At 37.4% G+C, this 21187-nt stretch overlaps 1 protein-coding gene across 1 annotated transcript; it reads right to left on the reverse strand.

Moving 5' to 3' along the window:
• Positions 1-20206: 20206 nt before the first annotated feature.
• LOC114022978 (olfactory receptor 5K1-like) lies at positions 20207-21187 on the reverse strand. Its single transcript, XM_027835447.1, has one exon. The coding sequence runs from the start codon at positions 21185-21187 to the stop codon at positions 20207-20209; it is 981 nt and encodes a 326-aa protein (XP_027691248.1).

The raw sequence follows: 21187 nt of genomic DNA on the forward strand, positions 1-21187 counted from the left end.
GATTACGTTATTCCCTTTTTGAGCCAAATCTGATGAGAGTAAGGTTTGAACAATGCTCATCACCCTCCCTTCTTTACCTCTGCTCTAATAGGTTTTTGTGTCTTTTCCTGTAATGTAATTTACCCTTGCCTGCCTCCTCCTTTCTCAGTACATTTTCTTAGCTCAGGCTAATCCACTTACTTGGATCCATTTAATTCACTTGATTAATTTTTTTTTATCATTACATCAAAGTCAACTTATATCCACCCCCTTTATGTATACTCCTTTAACATGTTATAATAACAATACAGTTCTCAAGAGCTGCAAGTGTTATCTTCCCTTGTAGGGATGTAAACATTTTGCCCTTATTAACAACATATTGTATCTTTCTGTCCCATTTACCTTTTTATGTCTCTCTTGAATCTTGTACTTGAAGATCAAATTTTTTTTGTTGAGCTCTGGTCTTTTTATGAGGAATATTTGGAAGTCCCCTATTTCATTGAATATCCATCTCCTTCCCTGAAAAATCATGCTCATTTTCACTGGGTAGTTAATCCTTGGCTGCATTCCAAGCTCCTTTGCCTTACAGAAAATCATGTTCCATGCCCTATGGTCTTTTAATGTAGAGGCTGCAAGGTCCTGTGTAATCCTGACTGTGGTTCCATGATATTTAAATTGTTTCTTTCTGGCTGCTTGCAGTAATTTCTCTTTAATCTGGTAATTTTGGAATTTAGCTATTATATTCCTTGGCATTTTCAATTTGGGATCTCTTTCAGGCAGGGAGCAGTGGATTCTTTCTATAGTTATTTTACCTTCAGGTTCTAGGACTTTAGGGCAGTTTTCCTTTATGATTTCCTAAAGGATATTGTCCGGGCTCTTTTTTTCATCATGACTTTCAGGTAGGCCTATAATTGTTAAATTGTCTCTCCTGGATCGATTTTCCAGGTCAGCTGTTTTACTCATGAGATATTTTATGTTTTCATCTATTTTTTCATTTTTTTTGTTTCTGTTTGACTGATATGTGCTCTCTCATAGAGTCATTAGTTTCTATTTGTTCAATTCTAATTTTTAGCATATTGTTTTTTTCTGTTAGATTTTGTACTTTCTTCTCCAATTGGTCAATTGTATTTTTAAGGGATTTATTTTCTTCATTGTACTTTTTTTCCAATTGGCCAACTGTACTTTTAAAGGACTCCTCTACCTCTCTCATTTGACTTTGAAAATCCTTCTTGAGCTCTTCTAAGAAAGCTTTTTGGGCTTCAGACCCTTTGATGTTGCAGTTCTTATTCCCTCTGATGTTGCAGATGTGGGTTTGATGACAGTGTTGTCCTCTTCAGAATTTCTGTCTTGATCTTCACTCTTCTCATAATATGAATCTATCATATATTTCTTTTTACTCATGGTGTTTCTTTATTCCCTGGCCTTTAAAGAGATTAAGCTCTCCTGCTGGGGAGCAGAGGGCACTGATCCAAGCTTCTTGAGTTGGGAGCCTAGGTCTTGGTCATTGGCTTTGTGTGCTGGGGCCTTGTGTGTTGGCAGTTGGAGGCTGTAGGGTTCTGGCAGCTTATCTAGTGTTGGACTGGAATCAGCAAGTCTGGAACTTTCAGGTAAATCTAGGTTGCCTGCTTTTCCTTTCCTTTAGCTTTGTTTAGCTCCTTTTAGATAAGTGCTGCCAGGTGTTTATCTGCCTGGGGCCCCTTGCAGTGCTGCCTCCCTTATTTCAGTTGAGGCACTGGGAGACTTCTTTGCTGTAGAATGCCAAAGCACCTGGTGGTTTTCTGAGCTGGTTTCCACCAGTTACCCCACCCTCACTGAGGCACTCGGAGGTACAGCTATTGGTGTTTGCCTGCTCGACCACCTGGGCTTCGGGATCTCCTCCTGGTTGGCCGTTGGAGGCTGTAGGGTTCTGACAGTTTACCTGGTGTTGGGCTGGAATCAACAAGGCTGGAACTTTCGGACATCTCTAGGTTGCTTTCTTTAGCTCCTTTCAGACAAATGCTGCCTGGTGCTTATTTGTCTGGGGCCTTTTGTAGTGCTGCTTCTCATTTTTGCTGAGGCACTGGGAGACCTCTTTGCTGTAGAATGCCTAGGCACTAGAATCTCGTCCTGGTGTGCTAAAGTGGGTCTTTCCACTAGCTGGCTGGGTGACTCCCGGTTCTGTACTGCTCCCCTTCCCCCAGGGTAAGAAGGGCCTTTCCCATTAATCCCTCTAGCTACCTGGGCTACTGCACTGCTGCACCCCATCTTTCTTCTGGTTCAGCTGTTCCAGGGTTTTTTGTGGGGTGATATTTTCTGAGTTTTCAGAGGTTGATAGGGGAGGGTGAGAGTGACTACCTTTTTACTCTGACATCTTGGCTCCCGGAAGTGGAAGTCCTCTCTCTTTTTTTAATCAGGATATTTACCCTTTTGAAAAATACTACACTCTCTCATTCTCAATAATATTTCAGAGATCACTGGCAGTGACTTAACAATTATGGCTGCCAGGTCTTTCCATACCCAGGTTGTTCATCAGGTTTATTGCCTTGAACTCATAATATTTAGCCAGGTATTCTCTTAGTACCTGACTTAGCATAAGCCACAATTCTCTATTGGACATTTTTTTCTGGCCTTTTCATTCAAAAATATCTTTCACTTTGCTGATAAAACAGAAGCCAGTTAAAAGGTAAGCAGCCATGCTCTCTCTCTGCAGTCCCTTTTCATATCATCTCTCCGCTCCTCATTGCAATTCTCTTCCTATTTTGACACTTCTGTTTTCCCCAACACAGCTTTAAAACAAAACAGAACCCTTTTGTTTTCTTTAGCATTCATTGCCAGCCTCAGCTCACTCTGAGCTTTCATATTCCCAACACAATTTTTACAGCACTGTGCTGTGTTTTTGTACCATCCTTTATTGCCAACTTGTTATTATCTTCTATTTATTTCTTTTAAAAATGTAAATTGGTCAATGAGTTCCATGTATACCCCCTTAAATTGCTCCCTTGGCAATTCCATTCTCTTTCTTACTAAAACTGCTTTTTTATGTCTTCAAAGTTTCATTCTTGAGGGTTTTCTATCCTGGGATGATTTCATATGTGTGTGTTTGTGTATGTATGTAAGTATATATATACATGTGCACATATCCATGTATACATATGTATATTTGTGTGTATATACCTGTATTTTTAGACACACACATACATGTATATTACTTAGTCTTTTTCTGAATTCTTTGAAATCTACTCTCCTTGGATATAAGGTACATGGAAGACTATGTATGGCTTTCCTCTTTTCCATTACAAATTTTAAGATAGTATTAATTTTCACTCAAGGTTTCTGTCATTTCTACCCCAGCAACAGGTTCCTCTTTGGTAAGAATGAGATATAGGAGATTCCCTTAACAGTTCCTCCAGCATTTGAAAGATAAAATTATCATTGAGGTAAGTAAAATTAAATTAAAATTAAATTAAATTAAAAGCTATCTATAGCCTTATGAAAAAATGCTCTAAATCACAATTGATTAGTGAAATGCAAATCAAAATGACTGAGATACATCACACCTATCAGATTGGGTAACATGGCAAAACAGGAAAATGATAAATGTTGGAGAAGATGTAGGAAAATTGAAACATTAATGCATTGTTGGTGGAGTTGTGAAATGATCCAGCCATTCTGGAGAGCAATGCCCAAAGGGCTATAAAATTATGCATACCCTTTGACCCAGCAATACCACTTCTAAGTCTATATCCCAAAGAGATCATAAAATAGGAAAAGGACCCACATGTACAAAAATATTTATAGCAGCTCTTTGTGTGGTGGCAAATAACTGGAAATTGAAGCGATGCCCATCAATTGGGAAATGGCTAAATAAGTTGTGGTATATGAATGTAATGGAATACTATTATGCTATAAGAAATGATGAGTAGGTAGACTTCAGACAAACCTGGAAAGACTTATATGAACTGATGCTGAGTGAAGTGAGCAGAACCAGGAGAACACTCTACACAGGAACAGCCACATAGTGCGAGGACTGATTTTGATCGACTTAGCTCTTCTCAGCAATGCATGCATCTAAGACAACTTCAAAAGACTCATGATGGAAAATGCTATCCATGTCCAGAAAAAGAACCATGGAGTCTGAATGCAGATGGAAGCATACTATTTGCTCTCCTTTTCTTTTGTTGTTTTGTTTCATTTCTTCTTTCTCATGGTTCCTCCCATTAGTTCTACTTCTTCTATACATCATGACTAATGTGAAAATATGCTTAATATGAATATATGAGTAGAGCCTATATCAGATTACATGCTATCTTGGGGAGGGGGGAGGAGAGGAAGGGGGAGAAAATTTGGAATTCAAAATCTTATGGAAGTGAATGTTGAAAAGTAAAAATAAATAAATTATTCAAAAAATAAAAACAATTAAAAAACTTATTAGCTATTTTGCTTTCTTCAGAGAGAATGCCTGCAGATGTCCCCATAACCAAAGTCTCCATCACTACTGTTCTCAAGTCTCTACATTGGGCTTGTGATCTATTTCACCAACTCTTTAACTTTTTGCCATTGTTGATCTTTAACCTGGTATCTTTCTCTAGTTTCTTGATTTCTCTACGTGAGAATATCTTCTTAATCTACTTTTCTACTTTGTCTCCACTACTTCCAACCCTTTCTTTTTATATATTCTGTTTTTTTGAAATAAAATATATCTTTCCAACCACGTTCATATCCCAGCCAGACGACCAAGTCTTAATAAAATCTATAATATCAGATTGATCTTCATGTGTTGTTAATCTGGTATACCTTGCCTGTTAGCCAGTCTTTGTGCATCTGTCTATCATCTGAAAATACAGATTTTAATCACTGGCTCTTTTCTTGAGATTTGTTGACCACAAATTTCTGAGTATCTCTACCACTGTTCTTCCTGTTCTCTATGTTATCTCATTTGATAACTATACATCAGCAGTGTTCTATCTTCCCCTTCTTTGAGATTGGCTTTACAGCTATTACTTAGCTGGATTTAGTGGTCATCTTCCCCTTTCTCATCTGTCTCATTTTTCTGCCTCCCAACATCCTGATATAGATGAGGGTTGTTCTATTCTTTGTCAGATACTGTAATGTTGTTTTTGCATTGAAGGCTTTCTTCCATATTTTTAAAGAACACTCCTTTCTCTCTGATAACTTAGAGAGTGGAAAAGTCTGCCTTGAATCCCTTTACCTTCTAGAAGTAAGTCCATCCTGCCTTTTGAGCATAGATTAAAAGTTATTTGGATGTGGCAGATATAACAATATTGTACCCTAATTTTCTCTATTCTCCATTCTTGTAGGAGGTAACAGCATCAGTCCCTCATCTTTCCTGCTTGTAGCCAACCTGAGGAATGTATGTGGCAAATTTCTTGTGGGAAACTGAAGCTATCACTTTCATTCTTACCTCCTTAGCACCTTTCCACATGATTAGTACTTTTTTTTTTTACCTTGCAAATATCTTAACTATGACCAATTTCCAATATCTTATCTTACTGATGTCTTTTTTTTATCTTGTCCTAACTTCCTTCTTACTCTCCTTCCAGAGTGCCTTCTCCTCAAATGGCTTTCTTTCCTTATTTTCTTTCAATTTAAGCCCTTCTCTTTCTATTTCTCCTTCCATTGTCTTTTGATCCTTCTGCTTGTGTCTTTCTCCTGGAATCTTTATTCTCTTTAGCTTATGCTTTCTTCATTCATCTCTAAACTTTTCCCCTCTCTTTCTTCTTCTGAAGTCCTCTCATTTTCCCCCTCCTTGAATGAAATATCTGATCTCCTTTAAAAGTCTTTCATCTAAGTCTTTCACAATTCATTTTCCTCTTTCAGTTCAAATTATCCTGCTCCTCCACACAACCTTCTCCTAATATGACTTAATTTTTTAAATTGACTATTATTTTCAATTAACTAGTATTTTTCCCCTTTCACTTTCCTCATAATGAAGAAAAAGAAAAATCCCACTTAATAGTTATGCATAGATTTTTTAAAAGTAAGTATTTTATTGATGATTATTTATTGTCTTTTTTTAACATCACATTACATTACTTTCCCCCAGTATCCCTTCTCTCTTCCTCTTCCCAAAGAGCCATCTTATGTATCAATAGTTTTTTCTTTTTAAATTTATTTATTTTTAGTTTTTAACATTCACTTCCACAAGATTTTGAGTTCCCAATTTTGTCCCCATCTCACCCCTCCCCCCATCCCAAGATGGCATGCATTCTGAATATCCCTTCCCTTAATCTGCCCTCCCTTCTATTTCTCTGCCTCTTCCCTCCTTCCTCTTCTAGTTTCCTGTAGGGCAGGATAGATTTCTATACCCCATTTCCTGTATTTCGTATTTCCCAGTTGTATGTGAAAATAATTTTTTTAACATGTGTTTTTAAAACTTTGGGTTCCAAATTTTCTCCCTTCCTCCCTCTCCATTCACCCTCATTGAAAAGGCAAGCAACTCCATACAGGTTATACATGTGTAGTTATGCAAAACACTTCCATAGTAATCATGTTGTGAAAAACTAACTATATTTCGCTTAATCCTATCCTGTCCCCCATTTGTTCTATTCTCTCTTTTGACCCTGTCCCTCCTCAGAAGTGTTTGCTTCTGATTACCCCCTCCCCCAATCTACCTTCTCCTCTATTATCTCCCTGCTCTCTTGTCCCCCTATTTTCCTGTAGGGTAAGATAGATTTCCATACTCAATTGAGTGTGTATGTTATTCCCTCTTTAAGCCAAATCCTATGAGAATAAGATTCACTCATTCCCTCTCACCTTCCCCATTTCCCCTCCACTATAAAAGCCTTTTCTTGTCTGTTTCATGTGAGATAATTTACTCCATTCTACCTCTCCCTTTCTCCTTCTCCCAGTATAATCCTCTCTCACCCCTTAATTTTATTCTCCAGATATCACCCCTTCATCTTCAACTCACCCTGTGCCCTCTATCTATCTATCTATCTATCTATCATCTATCTACATACATATACATACAGCTGCCTGTGATTCAGTCCTCTGAGGCCTGCTCCAGGTTCACTGAGGCCTGTTTTGCCTGCGTGCCCACCCCAAACTGTGTTCCTCTCCCTGCCTGGTGCAATATATCTTTTCAATCAACCATCTGGGCTGTCTTAGGCTAGAAATTTATTTCACTCTTTCTTTTTGTGGGTTCTGCTGCTTTAGAATTTGTTTAGAGCCACTTTTTACAGGTATTTGGAGGGATTTGGGGGAGAGCTCAAACAAGTCACTGCTTTTACTCCACCATCTTGGCTCTGCCCCAACAGTTCTGCATAGTTAAGCAGAAAAAGAAATCAGAGAAACCTTGGAAGATTTAGAGGACCTGATTCAATAGGAAGTGGACAAAAACAGGAGAAAAATTTTTATTCTAACAACAACATTGTAAAAATGAAAAATTTTGAAAGATCAATACAATCCTCAACTATGATTATAGAAGACCTGTGATGAATAATACTACCCATCCCTTGACAGAGAAATGATATTCTACACGTGCAGAATGAGACACATTTTGGGGTGTAAGACAAATGTAATATGATAATTATGATTTTTTTTAGGATAAATTAAATGGTAATTATTTACTCAAAAAAGGTCAGTCAACCAGTCAGTCAGTATTTACCAAGGACATATTATGTGTCAGGCTCTGTACAAAGATAGTTCCAGATATAAAATGAAATGAAAAATGAAACAGTTCCAATTCTCAGAAAGCTTACATTCTATTAAGGGATATAAGAGATGCATATTTAAATACATACAGAAGAATTATATTCAGAATAACTATAAAATGTAGTGAAATACAATTAAAAGCAGTTAGGAAGGGGGAGCACTAACAGTTGAGTGAATCAAGAAAGATTTTTCAAAGAAATAAGTGCTTGAACTTTATCTAGAAGGAAATTAGAGATTATACAAAGTGGAAGTGAGAATGGTGTTCATTCAAACATAGGGAAAAGCCATTGCAAAGGAAAGCAGATGGGAAATGAACTGCCTTGTGTTAGAAACAAAAGTCTAGTTGGAATATATTTTAAAGTATGGAAAGGATAGTAACATATCATGAGTCTGGAAATATCTTGGATTTTGTTTGTTTGTTTTAAATGTAGCATTCTGAATTCAAATAGCAATAAAGAATTCACAAAAAATGTGGGTATATTACCAAGATATGGTTAAGTACTTTTCAAAGTTTTTCCATGATCTTATAAAGCTTGTGATTTTTCATGAAGCCTCATGATACTCTAAAGTAGAATGAAAAGTCCTTAAAAGCCAAACAAAAGATTTTATGTTTTATTTTAGAAGCAGTAGGAAGTCATTGAAATAGGGAAGTCAGATGTTCACACAGGGAAAATCATCACTTTTGGAACTGTGTGAAGGCTGGATCAGAGTGGAGAGAGACTTGAAGCAAGGAGATTGACCAATTTGAGGTCCTTTGCTCCTCTTGTAGAGTAAAAAGTGATAAGGACCTGATCTATGTTGGTGGCTATAAGAGTAGAGAAAATGGGGGTTGATGCAGTTGATGTGGAGGTAGAAACAGCAAGATCTGGCAGCTGACTGAATATATGAAGTGAGGAAGAATGAGAGTTCAAGGATAACACCAAAGTTATGAACCTCAAAGACTGGAACAATGGTAGATACCATAACTGGCAGATTTTACTGTAGAGTACATGCTCCACTCTCTTTTACTCTTCTCTCTGTGTTGAGGAATTGATTCCTCCTAGATCGCACTTTTCTCTTTTCACTAGGTGGCCAATAGGTTGTGACCTTTATGTCAGGGCACACTTCTCCCTGACCCTTTTAAAACTTTTGTGCCAGAGACTTAGAGCAATTGAGGTCCTAGCTACACCCCTGACTATAGGAATGACCTGCATTCTAGCCTGGGATTAAAATGTCCCTTTGTTCCACATGGATCCCTTTCTCTGCTATTTTAAAGAGTATATAAGCACAGGTGATTAATAAACATAATTACTTGAAGATAGCTCTAGAATTCTCTGATGGCCAAATTCTGATCATCAGGAATAAGTTTTAAAAGCTCTGATCTATTTAAATTATGGGTGTTTCCAGCTAGTCATTGGTTTCATCCAGTTTCCCATTCCCAGTACAAAATAAAATACTGACATGTAGTATCCAGCATCTACCATGGACCATGGATTTTATGTGAAACAAAAATGAGAATAAAGAAATAACTTGAAAGAATAGAGAGAAAATCATGTAAAACACCCATTAGCAAACAGACACACAGATGGGAAGTGAAAGAGTAAAACCTTTCCATACCTTTCCTCGGTTCTTAAAGGTATGGTTATAGGTGGTGCAGTGGATCAAGTCCTTTGTTCTTTGAAGTAGAGGCTGGCCTGCTACACTTATTCACCACTCTGAGAACATATACCATAGGACCTCAACTTCCATGCTGCCATGGCAATTAAGAGATTATTGTTAACTTTGATGAGAATAGTTTCAGTTGAGTATGAGTTTTGGAGAGCTCGTTGTAAAGGGTTGGGGACTGAGTGAGAAATGAAAAAGTGTTAACAATGAATTTAGACATTTTGACTGAGAAAAGATAATAAGATGATAGTTTGAGGGGATGGTAGGGATTAATAAAGATTATTTTTTGTGTTTTTGTTTTATTTTGTTTTTAAAGATAAAGGACAGAAGCCTGTTTGAAAGCAGTAGGAAATGAATTAGTAGGTAAGAAAAGGTTGAATAATAGAGAACAGGATCAAGGGCAGATGTAGAGATTAACCTTGAAAAGGAGAATTATGTCACTATCAGAGGACTGGAGGAAAGAAGGAGAGTGGAAGATAATGACATGAGATTTTGAGACCCTATTTTTCAAGAAAGGGAAGAAAGGAAGCACACAATGAATGGTCTCAATTTTCTCAGTAGAGTGGCAAGGTCCTCACATGAAAGAGTGTAGGAGGGAAAAGTGTGGGAGATAGGAGGAAAGAAAAGAAGGTTTAGAATAGCCTCTTTGGAGAATAGGATAGGAAATCAATTAAAAATTTAAAAAAAAGATAGACCTTCTACAGTGAGAACCCCCCAAATCCAATCTATTGCCATGGCTTGTCAACTTCACCTTTACAACATCTCAAATACACCCCCTTCTAGGTCAGAACCTCATTATCTCATGCGTGGACTATGGAAATAGCCCATTTGTGGGTCTGCCTACTTCAAGTCTCTTCCCACTCCAATCCATCCTCCATCTAGCCACTGAAGTGATTTTCCTAAAGTTCAGATCCAACCATGTCACACACACACACACACACACACACACACACAAACACACACACGCATGCACATACACACACACTAAACTCCAGTGGCTCCTTGTCACCTACAGGAGTAAATACAAAATGCTCTGTTTGGCATTCAAAGCACTTCATAACTTACCGCCTTCTTACCTTTCCAGTCTTCTTACACCTTATTCCCAGCCATCTACTCTTGGATCCAATAACACTGGTTTCCTTGTTCTTCCATGAATAAGACACTCCATCTCCCAGATCTAGGCATTTTCTCTCTTTTTTCCATGCCTGGTATGCTCTCCTCCCTCTTCTTTCCCTCCAATTTTCCCTGGCTTCCTTCAAGTCCCACCTAAAATCCCATCTTCCAAAGTATGCCATTCCCAAGTCTTCTAATTCTAGCTCCTTCCTTCTTTTAATAATTTCCTATTTATCTTGTACATAGCTTAGATGTATGTATTTGTTTGCATGCATGTCTCCTCCATTTAATAAAGAGCTCCCTAAGGACAGGGACTGTCTTTTGTCTCTTTTTGCATCCCTATTGCTTAGCACTGACTAAGTGTGTCACTGACTAAGGCACATAGTGAGTGCTTAATAATGTTGATTGATTGATTGAGATAACCAAAACTTATAACAGGACATTGGAGCACTCCCAGATTGCCTAACACGGAGGTCTTCTGCATCCTCCTGCCACATGGGTGAGAGTAGCCTTGTTTGACTGGCTATGTAGCCAGAACAAGCTGCCTCTTTAAAAAACTATCAAACTGAGACAGTTTCTCTCTTTCCTGCTTGTCTTTTCCTGATGTTCCAGAGGATAAAGATCACAGTTCACTCACCAAATATACATCATGAACTGAAGCAAAACATTTACTTGACTCTAAGTGAGACTGCAGGTGTCATTTGTCCTTCTCAGTTGTTGGCAGTTAGGTGGCACATTGGATAGAGCACCTGGCTTGGAGACAAGAAGATCCGAGTTCAAATTTGCCCTCAGACACTTAGTAGCTATTTGTGAAATTCACTTAACTACATTTGCCCCAGTTTTCTCATCTGTAAAATGAGCTGGAGAAAAATGGCAAACCACTTCAGTATCTCTGCCAAGAAAATCCCAAATGCGGTCACAAAGAGTTGGACATACCTGAAACTACTAAACAACAACAAAAGTCCTTCTAAGTTTCAGGGGCTGGCAGTGATCCACACTGGACCTGGATGTTCAAGTCATGGTGACCTTAGAGTCAGGATTCCAGGTGGGATGTTGCAGTTATCCATCCCAGCAAGGAAGTCCTGAGAAGCTAGGGTACCTGGGACTGGAGCCCCAAGTTGGGTTTGGACTTAGAAACGGGACTGTGCTCTGTAGGATTTGAGCTGTGTTATGAACCTAATTCTCTTCCCCTTCCCAGAGACTGAGGTGTACAAGGGGTATGGAGATTAAGCTGTATATACTGTGGAGTAAATTTGTATATTTGGGATTACACCTTTGAAATATTATTTTTCTTTGTAAAAGCTAATCTGTTAGTGGCTAAATAGAACTGTGATGTAGGGGAATCCACATCCACCCCTCCCCTACCCACATACTTGAGGAACACCATTGATGAAGACTAAGCTACTGGCAAAGAGCTTGGATGCACCAAATCCCCATAAAGGTAGCAGAGAATCCTCAGGGAGGGGAGAGCTATAACATACTTGGTCTGCAAACAGCCAAGACTAGGGTAATCAGTGTCACACTTGTAGCTTACCCAGACTGGTTTTGTGAATGCTTCCAATTCTGTTTAACTACACAGTAGGAGCAGACAAGAATACTAGAATTAATCCAGGGTTGGGATTAGGCCAGGGATGAGGAGCGATAGGAAAAAAAGGATAAAAGAATTGAGATTAGAGGAAATTGCTATAGGAATCTTGAAAGCAGCTCCACTAATCCATCTTAAAAATATAAGAGATGCATGCATTTTCATTTTTAAGAAGATGCCTAGAGACTTCCACTCCAGGGAGCCAAGATGGCAAAATAAGAGGTGAGTCTCTCTTACGCTCCCTTATTAACTGCTGAAAGCCCAGAAAATATCATCCCAGGAAAAACCCTGGAACAGCTGAACCAGAAGAAAGATGGGGTGCAGCAGTGCAGTAGCCCAGGTAGTTTGAGGAATTAATTGTAAAGGCCCCTTCTTCCCTGGGGGAAGGGAAGCAGTACAGAATGGGAGGCATCCCGGCAAGCTAGTGGAAAGCCCTACCTCAGCATACCAGGAGGAGATCCTGAAGCCCAGGTGGTGGAGCAGGTAAACACCAACACCTGGACCCCGAGTGCCTCATTGAGGGCAGGGGAACTGGTGGAAACCATCTCAGAAAACCAGCAGGTGCCTCGGCATTCTACAGCAACCGGCTCTCCCAGTCCCTTAGTAAAACTAAGGGAAGCAGGGTTTCAAGGGGCCCCAGGAGAATAAACACCCCACAACATTCATCTGACAAGAGCTGAAGAAAGTAAAAGGAAGGAAAGGCCTGGGTGAACAGGAAATCTCCAGGAGCCACACTACCCAATCCTATCCCTAGAGTTCCAGCATGGTTTTTTTCCCGCCCAACACCAGATAAGCTGTCAGAATCCTACAGCCTCCAACTGTCAACATTGGAGGCCCCAGCACATAAAGCCATGGATCAGGTCCCAGGCTCCCAACACAAGAAGCTTGGGCCAGTACCCTCTGCTCCCCAGCAGGAGAGCCCAATCTCTTTAAAGGTCAGAAAATAAGCAAACACCATGAACAAAAAGCAATGTATGATAGATTCTTATTATGGGAAGAGTGAAGATCAAGGCAGAAATTCTGAAGAGGACAACATTGTCAACAAACCCACATCCGGATCCTCAAAAGGAAATATGAACTGGTCTGAAGCCCAAAAAGCCTTCTTAGAAGAACTCAAGAAGGATTTTCAAAGTCAAATGGGAGAGGTAGAAGAAAAAATGGGAAAAGAAATGAGAGCTATGCAAGAGAGAGTCAATAACTTGGAAAAGGAAGGACAAAAATTAACTGTAGAAAACAAGTCCTTAAAAAATACAATTGGCCAACTGGAAAAAAAGTACACTGAAGAAAACAAGTCCCTAAAAAATACTATTCGCCAAATGGGGAAGGAGGTACAAAATCTAATAGAAGAAAACAATTTGTTAAAAATTAGAATTGAGCAAGTGGAGGCTAATGACTCTATGAGAGAGCAAGAATCAATCAAACAAAAACAAAAGAATGAAAAAATAGATGAAAATGTGAAATATCTCATTGGTAAAACAACTGACCTGGAAAATCGATCCAGGAGAGACAATTTAAAAATTATTGGTCTACCTGAAAATCACAATGAAAAAAAAGAGCCTGGACAGTATCTTTCAGGAAATCATAAAGGAAAACAGACCTGAGGTCCTAGAACCAGAGGGTAAAATAGCCATAGAAAGAATCCACCAATCACCTCCTGAAAGAGATCCCAAATTGAAAATGCCGAGGAATATAGTAGCCAAATTCCAAAATTACCAGGTCAAAGAGAAAATACTGTGTAAGTAGCCAGAAAGAAACAATTAAAATATCATGGAACCACAGTCAGGAGTACACAGGACCTTGCAGTTTCTACATAAAAAGGCTGTAGGGAGTGAAATATGATATTCCATAAGGCAAAGGAGCTTGGATTACAACCAACGATCAACTGTCCAGTGAAAATGAGCATGATCTTTCAGGGGAGGAGATGGATATTCAATGAAAATAGGGGACTTCCACACCTTTCTGATAAAAAGACCAGAGTTCAAAAGAAAATTTGATCTTCAAATACAAGACTTAAGAGAGACATAAAAAGGTAAATAAAACAACATGTTAGTAATAAGGACAAACTCTTTACATCCCTACAAGGGAAGATGAAACTTGTAACTCTTGAGAACTGTATTGTTATTACACCATGTAAAAGGGGTGTATATATAAAGGGGGTGGATATAAATTGACTTTGATGTAATGATGAAAGAAAATCTAATCAAGTAGGTTAAATGAATCCAAGTAAGTGAATTAATCTGATCTAACTAAGAAAATGTACTGAGAGAAAAGGGGAGGAGTCAGACAAGGGTAAATTACATCACAGGAAAAGGCACAAAAACCTATTACAGCAGAGAGAAAGAAGGGAGGGACATGAGCATTGTTTGAACCTTACTCTCATCAGATTTGGCTCAAGAAGGGAATAACATAATCAGTTAGGTATGGAAATCTAACATGCCCTATAGGTAGTATGAGGGAAAAGGGGAAAGAAAAGGGAGGGGGCTAATAGAAGGGAGGTGGGACTGAGGGAGGTGGTGGTCAAAAGCAAAACATTAGTGGAGGAGGGAAAAGGAGAAAGGAGAATAAGAAGTATAAATGGGGGGGGGAAGGATGAAGAGAAAGACACAGATAGTTATCATAATTGTGAATGTAATATATGAACGTAATGGAATACATTCTGCTATAAGAAATGATGAACAGGCAGACTTCGGATGAACCTAAAAAGACTCATATGGTTTGATGCTGAGTGAAGTGAGCAGAACCAGGAGAATGTTGTACACAGTATCAGCTACAATTAAGTGATGACTGACTTTGATAGACTTAACCCTCTCAGCAATACAAGGATCTAAGACATCTCCAAAAGCCTCATGATGAAAAATGTTGTCCATATCCAAAGAAAGAAGTATGGAGTTTGAATGCAGATCAAAGCATACTATTTGCTATTTTTTTTCTTCTGTTGTGTTTTGTTTCCTCTTTCTGGTGGTTCCTCGTATTAATTCTAATTCTTATTTACAACATCACTAATGTGAAAATATGTTTAATAAGAATGTATATGTATAGCCTATATTAGATTGCATGCCATCTTGGGGAGGGAGGTAGGGAGTAGAAAAATTTAAAACTCAAAAGCTTATGGAAGTGATTGTTGATAAATCAAAATAAATTAATAAAAAAAAGAAAAAAAAGAAAAAAAAGAAGATACCTAGAGATGAATAGTGGAGTATGTTCTTTCTATTCTTGTTTTTACCTTTCCCACTTTCCTATTTAATGAATTATGCTTATACTTTTTGTCCTATACTTAGAAAACCTTACAGATGAAGAAACTGTACTTTAGGTTTCAGCACTGAACAGTATAAAGGGAGACATACTTCTCCCTAGGAGAATTTTTGTGTGATTATAACATGTCATAGCACCTAATTATAAATAATATTTATGAAGCTAATAATATTGAAATGTGTGGTCTAAAATTTACATTTAATAGCTAAACTAAATTTAGGGGGTAGGTGGAGGGAAAAGGGCAGGTTATTTAAGATAACCGAAGATGCAACCTTTTTATGCCTCTCAAGACATAGAAGAGGATGTGGTTTTAGTTGGTTCTTCCTAGTTTAATTCTACAAGAATGTATTGATGTTTCAGAGATAAGATAATGTATAGTTAGACTTAGTCATTTCATTGTATATTGACTTCCTATTTTGTTTTAAAAAAGATTTTCTAAAAATCTTATGTCTCTTATGGTATGGTAAAAATTTATGATGGCACAGGAAGACTTTGATAAATTTGATATAGTGAAAACCTATATTTAGGCTGAAAAGTGCATTTTTACAATAAGTATATTTGTGGAATACTATATGACTCTGCTCTATCTCAAATTTCAAGTATCAAAACAAAATCAAAACCAGCAAAAATGTAAGGAACTCGGGCTTTTCAGGCAAGCATCACTGTTCCAAAGAGAAGAAAATTAACAAATGTTTTACAGTTCTCACTTGCATAAAAATGAAAATCACCTGAATCTTTGCTTCAGAGATATAAAATGACTAAGGAAATGCATTTTTGTGTGTGTGGTTAAAGAAGGAAGTTTGTGGTTTTCTACCTAGGTGGGGCATACTTCTGAATGTTTTAAAAAAATCTTAATCATTATGAATTTGACAAAAATCAATAATCATGAACATTTCCTTACACAAAGAACAGAAAAAGAGTATTGTATATGACACTATGAATCTCTATTCATGCAGTTTGTTTTAAATATACACATAAATATTTAATCTAGCATGGTAGCTCCAATATTATCCTGCTTCTCTGTGTCCCCTTATTAACTTCCTTCTGCTCTCTTTTGTGTATTTTAAGAATGATCCATTGATGCTCTTTCTTTCCTTCCTTTATTTAAGTGTCACTTTCACTAACATTCTTCCCCCAAACTCTCCCCTGGTTGGTGTGAGGAGAAATATTCCCTTATAATAAATAACCATAGAAAGGTAAAAACAAATCTATATATTGATCCTCTGTGAAAATGTCTCATTTTGTACTTTTAGTTCATCATGCCTCTGCCAAGAGAGAGGAAGCATGATTCATCATAAATATTCTGAAGTCTTGATTGGTCATTGCAGTGATTATGGTTTTTCATTCTTCAGTTTTCTTTCTAGTTTTTAGTTTTGGTTTTTTCCCTTTACAATAATTGCATAATTTTTTTCCTGGTTTTTCTCATTTTCCTCTGAATTAGCTCATGAAACTCTTCTTAGATTTCTCCAAATATGTGACTTTCAATAATATCTAATGGTACACTCATATACCATAATTTCTACAGCCATTCCTCAATAGATGGATACCATACTTTGCTTCCTGTTTTTTTCTAAAACAAAAGATTGCTATACATATTTTTGTTCATATGGGATCTGCATTCTGTCTTTGAACTCTTGGGAGTATATGCCTTGAAGTAGTAACATATGGTCAAAGGGTATGCATAATTAAAAGACTTTGGGACTTTACAGTTGAGGAAACTGAGGCAAGCAGAGGTTAAATGACTTGCCTAAGGTCAGATAGCTAATAAGTGTCTGAGGCTGGATTTGAACTCATATCTTCCTAACTCCAGGCCCAGTGCTCTATCCACTGTACAACCAGCTGTCTCATCATCCTTGTCAGCAAAGATGACATTAAAGAAGAGACATTGCCATCTGCTTTGCTGCTGCACTTTAAGGACCATGGGACCTTTCCATCAGACTTACAGTTGAAGTTATCCATTTGTGTCGTCTCCTCCATTAGAATGTGAGCTTCATGAAACCCAGGACTGTTTTACTTTTTGACTTGAATCCCCAGTGCTTAAAAAGGTGCTTTGCATATGGTAAGTGCTTAATAAATACTTTATTCATCCATTCATTCTTGATTTTTAGATAGATAAGACTTACCATTATCATCTATTAAGGAATGGTCCCTTTATACTTATGCTTGCTAATGCTTTTTTATATTTTGGAAAAAGGCTTTTTTGTACCTATTTGATATTTTCATCTGATTTTATTAGTTTTTATTGATAAAATCTATTATGTTTAAGGACTTCCTAATATTGAACCAATTCTGTATTCTTGAAATAAATCTAATGTCCCCATAGCATATAGTATTTTTTTAAAATTTTGTTGTAGAATCTTTTGGTAATGTATTATTCAATATTTTGTATTGATATTTCTTAGTGATAGTGTTCTATAATTCTCTGCTTTATCTCTTCCTGGTTTTGTTATTAGAATTGTATTAGTCTCATAGAAGGAGTTTAATAAGATCCCCTTTCCTATGTTTGCAAATTATTTATGTAATATAGTTTATTTTTCTTCACTTATTTGATAAAATTCACTTTTAAATCCATCTGCTTTATTTTATTTTTTTTTCTCCTTTGGGAATACATTTATGGCTAACCAATTTCTTTTTCTGAGATTAGCTAATTCAAATGCTTTATTTCTTATTTCATTAATCTGAGCATTTCATACTTTTGCAAATATTCACCTATTTCATTTTAATTATCAATTTTGCTCAGATGTAATTGAGCAAATGAGTTTTTAATAATTTTCTTTATTTCATCTTCATCTGGAGGGAAGAGAAGGGATTAAGCATTTATCTAGTAGCTACTATGTGCCATAAACTATGCTCAGGACTTTACAAATATCATCTCATTTGATCCTTACAACAATGCTATGAGAGGGGTGCTCTTATTATCACCATTTGACAGTTAAAGAAACTAAGGGAAACAAGTTAAGTGACTTGCCCAGGGTCACACAGCTAGTATGTGTCTTGAGTTGGATTTGAACTCTAGCTACCCTCCCCACCCCCTTTCTAGTCTTCTTACACCTTACACCCCACCATAAACTCTTTGATCCAGTGACACTGGGCTCTTGGCTCTTTCAATATACTCCTTTTCTTGGTTCCAGAAATTTTAACTGGCTGTCCTCCATGGCTGAAAGGCTGTCCCTTCTCATCACTGCCTACTGACTTCTCTGACTTCCTTCAAGTACCAACTAAAATCTTACCTTCTATAAGCTTTTCCCAATTCCTCTTAATTTTGGTGTTTTCCCTCTGTTAATTATTTCCTATTTATCCAATATATAGCTTGTTTTAACATATATTTGTTGTCTCCCCCATTAGATAATGAGTTCCTTGAGGGCAGTAACAGTCTTTTCTTTTCTTTGTATGGCCAATGCTTAGCACAGTGCCTGGCACATGATAGGGGCTTAATAAATACTTACTGCTTGTCTGCCTGATTGCCTGACTGACTGCCTAACAAGGCTGGCCCCTGAGAGCTGCAGAAAACTCACAGAGGAAACATAGGCAGATTTTACTTCCAAGAAAGGCCTGAAGGTGGCAACAACAAGGAAAATAGCAAAGCAGCAGATACAACTCTGTAGCAACAGTTCTATGAGATTATCATCCCAGTACACACACATACAGATACCATCTAGTTTGTGGCAACAGTTCAATGATATCTCAATATGTATATGTATATGTTTGTTGCTTAATAAATTCCTATTGAATTACATTGAGGTGGTGTAGGCATTTGCAGGAAAGTGTAACCCTGTACTCTGAGGAAAAATTTCCTTCTTATTTGTTTTGCAGTGCTGTTACTTATCTTCTGTGTTGAACTACTGTGTTCAAATCCTTCCTTTGATGCTTAGTTGCTATGTGATCATTGTCAAATCACCTAGCTTCTCTGGAGGTCTTATAAAAGAAATATTGATGGGGGTCCACAAAGTATGATTTTGAGTTTCCAATTTACCAAAAATAGTCCTTGAACCTGGGAATAACTGGGGAGGAGGGAATCCACAGTTGGGGAGGTGCCAGGCTGCATGGAGATGAGGACTAAGTTTCTGGGAAGAGTTGTTACTATACAGTCTTCCTTGCTAACTTGGGGCTTGGAGATGAGTCCCATTTCTCTCTTTTATATATTTTATAAAAAATGTGTTCTCGTCAAATGTTTTTGGTGACCTTGGCTGCTTATAGATAAACTGAATATAGCTAGACAAGAAATTGCTTAAATTTATTGACATGTCATTTCCAGGTTAGCTAGCTAATAATGACATTGAAATGAATGGCAGCTAGTGCCACCAAAGAGATGGGCAGTGTGGGACAGTGGAAAGATCAATAATTGAAGAACCTGAGTTCAAAGCCTTCCTCTGATGTTTAAATCCTTTATAATCTTGGGTAAGGAGCTTAGCTTCTTCTTGGTCTGTTTCCTCATCTGCAGAATGCATGTGTTGGCATAGTTGGCCTCAGAGATCCCTTCCAACTATAATAAAGGGACAGCAGACATATTGTATGGAAATAAACTTTCAAAAATGGTTACTTGAGGAAATGTCAAGAGATGCCACTTTCTATAGGAGGCCTTATTTGATCTTCTCCAATTGCTATTTTTTTCAAAGTTACCTTTTGTCTGCTTTGTAGATGTCTCTATATCCATAAATTTTCTCCAACCTTTTATAATTTACGCTGTAATATAAAGGGACTGGGGACTGTTCCACTCTTGTCTCCACATTCCAAAGGCTTGGCACAGAGCCTGGTAGATAAGAAACAATAAATGATTTCCTGCTGGATTGATTTTAGTCTTAGAGTAAAAAAATATTCTTGAACTTATTTATTCCTTTTCATATTGTTGGCTCAATTCAACCTTAGGATTATGTAATTTAATGATACGTAATAAAAATGTAAATTTATTCTCTCTGTGTCATTTCTTAGGAAAAGTTTTGTTGTATTTGAATCAATAAGTCATGGAGAATAAATTTTGTTTCAAATATCCCAAGATATTTTTTTCTTCAAATTCTTTTGCAGGACACTGATTACTTCCTTGTTCCTCAGGCTATAAATAAAAGGGTTTAAAAAGGGAATGACTATTGTATAAAAAATAGCAATTGGCATGTTCTTATCTCCTTCATTAACAGAACCTGGTCGAATGTACATGAAGAGAAGAGAACCATAGAATATTGAGACAGACACAAAATGGGATGCACAGGTGGAAAACGCTTTGCCTCGCCCCTCCTTGGATTTCATTCTGAAGATAGTGAAAAGGATGTAAAGATAAGAAACTAAGATAATAACTATGGTAAAGACTAGAATTGAACCTGAAAACATATACATCATCAGTTCATTAATATAAGGGTCAACACAGGACAGTCTGAACAATGGAATTACATCACAAAAAAAATGATTTATTCGATGAGACCTACAGAAAATCAACCTGAATACACAACCTACATGAACTGCAGAAGTCAGATTACCACCTACATATGACACAATGAGCATCTGCATGCAGAGCTTCTTTGACATCATGATGGGATAGTGCAGTGGGTTACAGATGGCCACATAATGGTCATATGCCATAGCTGCCAGAAGAAAACAGTCTGAAGTTTCAACCACACAAAGAAAATAAAATTGTGTCATGCATTCATAGATAGAAATTATCTTATCCTTGGAAAAGAGGTTCACCAACATGTTGGGAGTTACAGCACAGCCACAGCAAGCATCCATAAGAGCCAAGTTACCAAGAAAGAAATACATAGGTGTATGAAGTCGAGGTTCAGTTGAAATTAATATCACCAGTCCAAGATTTCCAACAATGGTTATCAGATAGATTACAAGGAATACCACAAATAATATGACCTTCATCTCTGGGTGATTTGTAAATCCAATGAGGATAAAGTCAATTGTCAAGGTGTGATTTTCCTCAGTCATCTTGAGCTTTTCTGCTGAAAACAGGTATTGTGTATACAT

The sequence above is a fragment of the Vombatus ursinus genome, unplaced genomic scaffold (assembly GCF_900497805.2).
Source record: "Vombatus ursinus unplaced genomic scaffold, bare-nosed wombat genome assembly UNPS02014814.1, whole genome shotgun sequence".
Taxonomy (NCBI): domain Eukaryota; kingdom Metazoa; phylum Chordata; class Mammalia; order Diprotodontia; family Vombatidae; genus Vombatus; species Vombatus ursinus.